At 43.3% G+C, this 10,123-nt stretch overlaps 2 protein-coding genes across 2 annotated transcripts; one reads left to right on the top strand and one right to left on the bottom strand.

The window, feature by feature from the left end:
• Positions 1-1,645: 1,645 nt before the first annotated feature.
• On the bottom strand, positions 1,646-4,715 carry LOC119339482 (rRNA-processing protein FCF1 homolog). The gene is made up of 9 exons (XM_037611524.1): positions 4,512-4,715; positions 4,363-4,428; positions 4,186-4,291; positions 3,643-3,685; positions 3,453-3,525; positions 3,213-3,300; positions 2,367-2,423; positions 2,202-2,280; positions 1,646-2,086 (listed from the first exon to the last, which is right to left on the bottom strand). The coding sequence occupies exons 1-9, from the start codon at positions 4,583-4,585 to the stop codon at positions 2,073-2,075; spliced, it is 600 nt and encodes a 199-aa protein (XP_037467421.1). The 5' UTR covers positions 4,586-4,715; the 3' UTR covers positions 1,646-2,072.
• A 128-nt stretch (positions 4,716-4,843) lies between these two features.
• On the top strand, positions 4,844-7,632 carry LOC119341790. Its single transcript, XM_037613646.1, has 4 exons — positions 4,844-5,057; positions 5,607-5,807; positions 6,928-7,060; positions 7,145-7,632. Exons 2-4 carry the CDS (start codon positions 5,641-5,643, stop codon positions 7,199-7,201), a joined length of 357 nt encoding a protein of 118 aa, XP_037469543.1. The 5' UTR covers positions 4,844-5,057; positions 5,607-5,640; the 3' UTR covers positions 7,202-7,632.
• The last annotated feature ends 2,491 nt before the right edge of the window (positions 7,633-10,123 follow it).

Below are 10,123 nucleotides of genomic sequence, written 5' to 3' on the forward strand. Positions count from 1 at the left end.
TGCCTCGCCTGCACCGGCGGCCACCATGAGCTCCGGCGAGCACCTCCCACTCATGACCACGGGGAGGCTGGGGAGGGGAGGGATGAAGAAGAAAGTGAAGAGGAAGACGAAACTGACATGTGGGCCCTACATGTCAGTTAACGGTCAACACGGTCAAATAGACGGAATGTTTATGTGCGGGCCCGACCTGTCATAAACAGGTTTAATTTTTAAACAACAGGCATTTGGGGTTTTTTAAAACAGCCAACCCCCGAGTTAGTAGTTATCAGCAAAAAATAAAAAACCAGCAGTTTTTTAGAACCCTAGCCTGTAAACTAGTAGTTTTATGCTATTTACTCCTTTCAGTGGGATGGCCCGTGATTCAAAAATTGCTAAGACACAAAAGACAAAACGGTCTCCCTAGCGCATAAATCATTGTGGGTTTACGTTTTCATTATCTTTGGTGAATCAAGTCCATCACGTAGACACTCACAACACGCTCTACCATACTTTTGCGGAGATCCCAATTTTGGTCAGCTCGTTTCGCCACTACCTTCTCCTATTTCCACACTTGTGCCCCAGACGCTTTTGGGATGCTTCTAATAACCAGTAAATGACAAGTGATCTTCCTGTTGAGATCCGATTTCAATCCGAACTTTCCACGTCAATCTTTTTTATTACATCTTGTTTTCACTCCTATATTGGGCTTAAAGAATCAAAATACAGACGGTAGATCGGAAAAGCAGAGGACAAATGGAAGCCACTGCCCTTTCTCAGAAAATCACTTGGCACATTGACAACGATCCAAAATAACTTGTAGAACTTCCCAACTATTGAAATCCAGCGTATGATGAGAATCTCTATGCTTCGACTCCACTTAAACAAAAGCAGCAAAATTGGCTTGGTTGGTTGGATGCAGCTATTTCACATTTCATAAAATAAAATTCACTACCGGCCACTTTAGTCTACAGTTATTCTTGCACATGCACGAGCCTGTGAAGCTTAAGTGGCCAGTGCATCCTATTACTGCATTATATGCAAGAGAAAAAAAACAAAGCAGTATTCACGCTCATCAAAAGAACACGATGACAAGTACAAATACTCACTAAATGTAAATCCACCTTTGATGATTCTACTTATACAACAACAAGAGGGCTCTTTCGAGGCAGATCGTTATCTCACATTCCCCAGCATGTGCCCTCCTAAATTATTCTATGTGGTTCCAGTGTGAGTCAACAGGTGCAGTCATGCTACTACGAGCTGGCACCCAGGTGAACCCTAAGTCCTGAAGCCTCTCAAGCTCATGATTTGCTAGCATGGCACTACCCCAGTGTACAGGGCATGGTGATAAACTCTCTGTCTCCCTCCCTGTCTCCTCCATTCTATTTTCAGTGAAGAAAATTATGTGGTAGTAGGTTTGCCCTATGCCACCTTTTATAATACGGTTTGGTTGGATGTGAATGTACATGTTGTACTACCTCTGTAACTTAAGGAGGTAGTACCAAATAAAGGTTCATGATTCTCTACAATGACCAAGAGCAGAGACCATGTGGCCACCATTTTTATTTGTCATGTAAAGTTGTTGTATCGGGGGAGCTTCCCCGTAGATCAACTCCAGTTATCACTACAGTAATTGAACTATATTTATCACTACGAGAGTCATACATGAGCTTATAAAGCTTCGGCTACGAGTACACTGAGCTCATTTCCTTTCAGAACAGATAGTTTACAAAATCCAAGACCCAGAACAATATGTTGGCTTGGCAACTGAGTGCAATGAACCAGAAGCATGCCAAAGCACTGAACCATATGACAACACTTACATATTACATAAAATATATTCTAGAGTCTGCAACATTAACAACACCAAGCAAGCTGGGAAGTTGGCTACAGTTCAGTTCAAAACAGAGGACAACGATACACTTTCTTCTAAAGTTTCTTCCAAAATTTATGAAAACGATGCCCCTAAGGAGGTTGGTACACGATTTTGAAGTGGTTACAATCAGCTTGGTTCAGCATAGCAGTACTCATATCCATCCTAAATCAAGGAACCTGGGCAAGTGTGATGGCGTTTGGTACCATCGCATGGCTAATTAGATTCTTGGTGCTGCATAAGATACCAGCGCATGAGTTAGGTCTTGGATTTACCACAGCCAAAACAAAATAAGATAAACAGAACATAGCAGTGAACAGAAACTGTCACTAGAGCAAGCTATTATTACCTCCACCAATTGTGGCTTCAGGGAGTCGTTCTATTGAGTACCTGTGTTGGGTGATATACATGATTGGAACACCAGGAACCTGCCAAATCGACAGCATGTACACATTATCAGTGTAAGGACATCACTTCAAAGGCCTGGTGCTGAGCTTTAAGGAAGCAAGTATACCTTTCTTATTCTCCTCTTTAAATCTCTATCGCAAGTGGCAACAATGTAGCATTTGTGCTGTTACAGAAAGCATATGGTTTCAAATTATTACACTTGAACCCAATGTTTAACATAAAAGGTAACATAGAACAAAGTGACTATTGACTGGCCATCTGAAGATGAACTTATAATCCAAAGCAATAAAGAAGGTATTACTTACGAGCAAACTGAAGCATATTTGACTTGTTTTTCTATGAATATGTGTGTGAATAATTATAAAAAATTATATTCTGAAGCCATTCTTCATGACAAATTTGATGGTACATTTTCTATCTTATAACAAATCTAAATATATATTTATCAATCAGTGGTCGAAGATAGAGAATTCTGACCGCACGCTTTCTAGGAAACTTGTATTGATAATATGGTACTTGCATAGGCACAATTGACGCACTGGAGAGAGTATATGCAGGGGCACAAAGAGGCTCTGCTCACATGCATTACCTATTCATTCACCTTGGAAGGAATTTCGATACCACAAACGAAGAAGGCAAATCAACTAACAACTCCTCGGAAAAAGGGAATGAGTGCCACTTTGCTATTCAAAAGCATCATAAAAGATTAAAAATCTTACAGTTCTGATCTTTAATGAACGAACAAACCCATACTTCAAAATTATCGCTGCAATTGATTCTAGTTGCAAGTTTGCAACGCCAAAAGAATATGGTCTTCATATCAATGACATACTTATGGAGATTATACAGGTAGTCCGCTAAATGAACAATCTTCAATCTCTTAAGGTCACAAATATTGCTGGTACCTCCACTCTAAGTACACAACAAGTAATTCGAGGAGGCAGAATCCTACCTGAGTAATTCTCTCAACGATACAGTCATCAGCATAAGTTCCTTTGTGTGTGCACGCCAGCCTCTGGAACCTAGGATCCTTAGCAATTCTGTGATACAGGGAATCGCAAAAAATAAAAGTCAAGTGCTAATGGATAAAAAAAATAACAATATCAAACACTAATCACACATATGTGCAATTAGCACAATTATAGATAGACGGCCCAGCAAATAGTACAGCAATTGTTGGGCATGAATATACCTCAAAGCCACACGATATTTTTGTCCTAACTTTTCAAGCTCGGCCATAACACAATCAGTGATGCAGGGGGTACCTTCATAGCAATGCTAGGTTTTTCAGCAAAGAATTGTGCAATTCAATATACACATGAAAAACGATACCACATATCAAAAAGACAACTGACAGCAAAACAATGGCGCTATAAGCTCACATTTTGCATAAAGGCAGTCCATCATTCCTTTCTCCAAATCCAACTGCATGGGGAAAAAAGAAGCATCAAGTCAGGCAGATAACTTTGTATGCATGAAGACAAGTCTGACGGCTGACCAGAACATCACTAGCATTAGCAAAGCATATGACCAAGGGTAGTGGACTAAATCTAATTGCAGTATTATAACCACTTTATCCTGGCCATTTTTCTTGGCTGTCATAGTGGTTTGTTATCTGGTAATAATTAGTAGCTTCGGTTTTCTATGCCATGACACAAGCAAATGAAATAATGAATACATTAACCGTTGCACATGAACTAGTACACATGCCTAATGGTACAACTCAAACTTGCCGATAAGAAAAATAAACTTCATCTTAAGCTTTGAGCGCTGCTGAATGCAAACTTGAAACTGTCTGCTGTCCAAACGAGACAGTTGTGAGACAGGTTCTGGTGAACACAAAATACTTTGTACACTTAAGATTACACTGGGGCTTCCAGTAACAAGTAAACAAACAACAAAGTAGGCTAATTCGGCGCACGGACCTTGTTCTGGATGGAGAAATTGATGAAGTTGGTGTCAACAATAACCCGGTAGGGCGGCCCGAGCGCCATGTTGTAGCTGAAGAAGAGCGCCGACGACACCTGCGGCCTGCGAGCAGACATCGATTAGATCAAGAACGAGCACCCCCAAAGAAGGTCGCCCAAAATCCAAGCACTCACACATTCCGGCCGAGCTTCTCCTTCTCGGTGTCCTTCTTCCGGGGGTCCAGCACCTCCTCCTTGTACCTGACCGACCGGCGCAAATCCCATCTCAGGGCTCCGGCCATACGAAACCACGAAAAAATCACAAAGGGGAACGAGGGACTCACTTCTTGATGGTCTTCTTGCTGATGATCTTCTTGACGGCGGCGAACTTGGCGCCCTTGCTCTTCGACTTCCCCATCCTGCTTGAATCGAAACCCTAGGACCAGTTGTGGTCTCCGCGGCGCTCGAGTGCTCGACGGCGGCGGCGGCGGCTGGTCCGTGGGATGATAGCTCTCGAGGTCGGCGAGGGGGCGAAGGCGGCTGGCGGTATCTCCTGGGCCAAACCCCTCTCCTCTATCGGCGTCCGACTGGGCTGGGCCGGGCCTAAATTACTGGGCTGCGGGTGCCCTTTCTGATGAATGTCTGTCAGTTGCCCATGCTCCAGCCCAACTTGGAAGCCATTCCGTGATGTTCCTCCCCTGATCCCCCACCAGAGTCAGACGGCGGCGACGGGCAGGCGCGCGGCGGCGCGGTTCCGGCGCTCCGGGCATTCTGCGGCGACCCCCGCAATCTCCGTCGAGCACGGAAGAGCGACGCGCCCGCTGCGAGGTCCGGGCTCGCGGCTGCTCTGACGGTCTCAGCATCCGCTCTCTCCCCTGACTCCGGCTAGGGTAAGATGAGGAACTGAGGAATCGTCGGTCCATTCAGTTGTACTACTACTCTGCCAGCGCTAGTTGATTGATTCCAAATACCAGTACTTGTCAATTGTGTGGCTACCTGTTGCTCAATGATTCATTTGAACTTGAACTCGAACTTGGAACTGTTAGCCTCCGTTGGTTCATAGGGTAGAAAAAATTCATAGGAATAGGGTAGAAAATTTTCAGAGGAAGGGGAAGGTTTTCATTTTATCAAGTTCTTGGTAGCAATGATGTGATATGGGTCAATTGGTTGAATGAATTTGCGGGACACCATTTTATACACAAATACTAGTATAATAAATCTGCATTACTGCACTGCTATTATTACCCTGGTAACCTCACAGCAAGAAATTTCTTATTGTGTCAAGTCTTCTCCTTGCAACAAAAACTATCAAGCACGCACTCTTGCTGTTCAAGATAATTACCACCCGTGGCCACTTTTGGAAAGTTCCGTCGCTAGCCACTGGTAGGTTAGAAATGAAGGATTTCCTAACAATTTCTTTTCTCTTGTGGTCTGCCCAGGCTCTAGAATTTTCCTGGCCCCGCCTGGTGTAGAATGGCGGCGGCGACGCTGCGTTGGGTGATCCAGATGCACCGCGACGTGCCACGGGCGGCACGATTCTACGCAGAGGGGCTCGACTTCAGTGTCAACGTCTGCACACTCCGTTTTGCAGAGCTCCAGTCAGGGCCGCTCAAGCTAGCGCTCATGCACACTAATGACAGGTTCGGAGCTGCACTGCCCTCTCCTCGTCAATTACTATAGTTCGTATGGGTTTGAAGGGTTAGGTGGATGCGGCTGTGGAAGTGTTTGATGGAATGTAGCCGAGGCCCGAGGGGATCCTTGCTACGGCATGGCATAAATGTGTGTGTTCAATTCCATGTGCGAAGCATTTCTTTTAGTCAGCTGCTCAAAAACTTATGGCATAGTGGGTGTGTCCAAGCAGATGAAATCTAGGCAGTAAGTAACTTATTCATGCCTGAAAATTTGAGCTCCATGACCAGAAATTCTTTGCCTGTGGATACGAACTGGGTGCTAAAGTCACGGTAAAATAAGCTGGTTGCTTAAGTTTTTCCCCTCTAATTTCAGTTTTTTAAATAGCTACAGGTTGCAAATGGGCATCGCAAATTCATGTGTTTTGGGTGGGTCTGTAGAAGGGTCGTTTTTGTTAATTTCATCACTTACCCTAGGTAGTGTCCATATATCCAATATGCATCAATTATCAAATGCACATTGTGGCTCTGACAAACTAAGACTGCTCTCAAGCATACATGATTGCTTCATCTGCTTCGTTGCTGGTTTGCTCATTATTCTGGAGTAAAATACCTCCAAGCTGAGTCATAGCCTGTTTCATTGTGTAAGTCTTTCCAAAGGAGGCATACATACTATACTGCATTCATCAGTATGATGATTTGAGATGCCCTAGGGATTATGCATTGTAGGACTTCCTAATTTATAATAGAGAACCTTTAACAATAAAATAAGAGTTCAAAAATGTGATCTCCTAATTCTGCTGGTGTCTTGAATTCAAGCTAGGTTATGTTATATTTTTTTCTTGGTGGATTATGTTACTTTGGTTCTGGGATAGCTAGGGTAGTAGGGTAGTCTACGAAAATGCATGACTGAATTCATGTCTCATCCTTGGAGATTTGGAGTTTGTCTAGTCTTTCTTGCGGGTTTCGAATATGGTCATCATATGAATATGACTTATGTTACGAGAGGAGTTTGTCATGTTCAAAATATGAAGCTGTACAATCTATAAGTTAAGCTGTACAATCTATAAGCTGTTCAAAATATGACTTATGTTATGACTGCTTTTGTCTGAATATTCATACATATTTGCAGTACCCTTGCAACACAGAGAGCCTATTCTTCGATGCTGTCCTTCACCGTACCGGACATAACCAGCACAGTAACAAAGCTAATGTCTCTGGGAGCCGAGTTGGACGGGCCGATCAAATACGAGATCCATGGGAAAGTATGACATCCCTCGACATCTATATGTGATACTAGTATTCATTCATGGTTTCTTCTTACATCATATTTATTTTTAATAATGCAGGTTGCAGCCTTACGATGCATCGACGGGCATGTGCTGGGTCTGTACGAGCCAGCCTGAAGAACCTGTTGTTCAAACGCACTGGATGAGAAGCCATTTTCATCGCTCGAAGATTAGGGATACGTGTGATTGTTTCTTGTGGCAACGTAGATAGATGTTTTGCCAGCGCAAATGGCTCGGTGTGCAACTTTCTGGGAGGTTAGGGGTGTTGAGGAACTAGGGTGACTGTGATGGTGCTCACTGCTTGCCTCATGCTGCCACTGGTGTTGCACATTCTGTCGCGAGTGAGTGCGTAAAAGCAGCAGCTCGATCGGGATACTGGCCAAAGCCAACAAGTTCATTCGTAGCGGTTAGCGGTATTTTCACCTATTCTGCTTGATCATGGCCTGGGCTATTACAAGCGTCTCAGTTTCTCTATTTAAACTTATTCGGTTTTCAGGCCGTGATGGTTCCAAGAAAATAAATTAAGAGGGTAAACATGTGTTGAGAAAGGTTTGTCTGACCCTGTTTTTCCCATAGCAGACAGGTAGGGCCCTTTAATTTTGGAGAATTGCAAAGTTCATGCGGTGTTGTTGTCAAATTTCTGCATAATGCAAGGCCACCAAAATTTACACGTCGCTTGGAAGAAGTGGTGATATTTTAGATACTCTGAGAGATGTTCAGATGAACAACAGCGTGGTTCGTCGCGGAAAAAAAGAAAGAAAAGGAAGGGCGTGGTTACCGAGAAATTCAATCTGTGCTTTTTCTGAAATTGATTTTTTTAGGGGTATTTGAAATTAATTCAAGGTGGTCTCTTTGCCGTGCAAACATCCAAACACACCAGCTTCGGGATTACTGCATCAACCTGTCAAAAGGTTGCGAGCCTATGACCAGACAGACAGGCACGCACGCGGGGGAGGAAGGTGGTGGGAGGAGGGAGCCAAGGCGGGCCGGTCCACGCAGAAGGAGGCCGTCATGTTCCCAGGCATCAGCGAATCCACCTGCCCCGCTAACAGCGTCATCCAATCAACGCAAGCCGTCGCGTGCGCGATCGCCTGTGCCGTTGTACTGCGATACTCCCTCTGGTCCTTTTTACTCTGCATATTAGATTTGTCTGAAGTTAATCTCATTCAACTTTGACCAAGTTTATATAAAAAATTATTGACATTTACATAACAACACCAACATCATTAGATTCATCTCGGAATATATTTTCATATTATATTTATTAGATATTATAGATGCTAATAATTTCTAATATAAATTTGGTCAAACTTAGCTAAGTTTGACTTTCGGCAAATCCAATGTGCAGAGTAAAAAGGACCGAAGGGAGTACTATGATAATGATGATGATTTTCTAGGGGGAATGGTCAACCCGCCCTGCGAGGCGTGGCGTGCCCTCATTGGACAAAGGGTTGGACTGGAGACCGGAGCACTGTCACATCAACTGCTCCATTGGCCATTGCCCCTGTAATAAACAGAATAAAATGAGAACGGAGCTGCTCCATTGCTCTTTCCCTTTTGGTAAAATATAAAGAGAAGGCCCGGTTCTGGGTCGCATGGATTTCGCTAGGCATTCTGTTTTCTCAGAGTTAAGAACATGGAAGAGTTCTAGTGGGCATATCAAAGGGGATTTCGGTCTTCAAAACAAAGGTTTCGGACGGACTTGTTAGGGTTGTCAAAAGTTCCCGGGAATCCAAGAATTTTCCTTCTACCGCATTCTCGCGTCCCCGGTGTCGTTGGAAAACCCGCATGAGTCCTCAATTTTACTTTGGAGCATTGCACCGTACTGGCGCGTTGCATATGTGCATTCCATTTCAGAATATAATGTTGCATTCCTTTATAGTAGTATCGCGGTGCAACGGTACAGGTGAAATATAATGCAACATTATGGTGCTGCAGGGCATAATATAGTGTTGCATTCCGTTTCATAATGTGATTGTTTTTTCATAATATAGTTATCGTATTGCACGGCATAATGTAATGTTGCATTCCATTTCATAATGTGATTATTTTTCTGAAAGAAACAAATCGAGTAGCAGTACTAATTAACAGTCAGCGCCCCCCATAAATATAGGAAACCATTTCCTTCCTTTGGTTTTTAGGGGAAATTCCTTCCTTTGGTTTTTTAGGGGAAATTCCTTCCTTTGGTGATTAAACTCTCATAGCTTGGCCCGCTCTACCCACTAACGCACCAGCGGGGACGCACCGAGGTCCCTCACGATGGCCCGCGGCACGCCATCCACCACGCCAATCTCATCGATCAAGAGGTCGTCTGTGGCCGACACCGACTTCATGCCCATACCAGCATAGAGAACACAAGGACGTGCCGAGGTTGCCGGAGCCGGTAGCGGCGTCCAAGTTTAACGCCAGCGACTATCGTGCCCGAGTCGTTGTCTATAGCATAGACTTCAAGCATTGTATTTTGAGTAGGAACACGGTAGTTTCAAAACCCAACCAGCCTATTTCTCACTCTTATTTATTTAACCCACTCTTGTTGAACTGAGAACAAACCAGAAGAAAAAAAACACAGACGTCAAAGCAGACAAAAATAAAAGACCGTCTATGTGGCACGCCTGCTCGGTGTCAAAATTGAGGAAAAATACATGATGGGGCTTAAATGTAGCAAAATTTTGATCAATTGGGGTATACATTGAGATTATTTCCAGAATGGGGTAATATATGTTAGTAAGTTAAAACTAGGGGGTAAAATGAAATTTACTCTCTTTTTAAACTCAATAAGAAGACCATACATGATACATCTTGATGCAAAACAAATAGACAAATTTTTTTTATATTTTCTATATAAAAGCATAGATTTCTGGCCATTGCTTAAATTGACATAATAGATGCGTGCACGTGATTGACCTACTTTATTGGGTTACCAAAGATGTCTGACGGGTTTTACCATAAGAAATAATTTGTTCACGGATTGTGAATTTATTGCTAAGTTTTATCGAATTTATTGGGTTAACAAATATTGGTTTGATGAAAACTAGAAGG

The sequence above is a fragment of the Triticum dicoccoides genome, chromosome 7B (assembly GCF_002162155.2).
Source record: "Triticum dicoccoides isolate Atlit2015 ecotype Zavitan chromosome 7B, WEW_v2.0, whole genome shotgun sequence".
In the NCBI taxonomy this organism is placed as follows: domain Eukaryota; kingdom Viridiplantae; phylum Streptophyta; class Magnoliopsida; order Poales; family Poaceae; genus Triticum; species Triticum dicoccoides.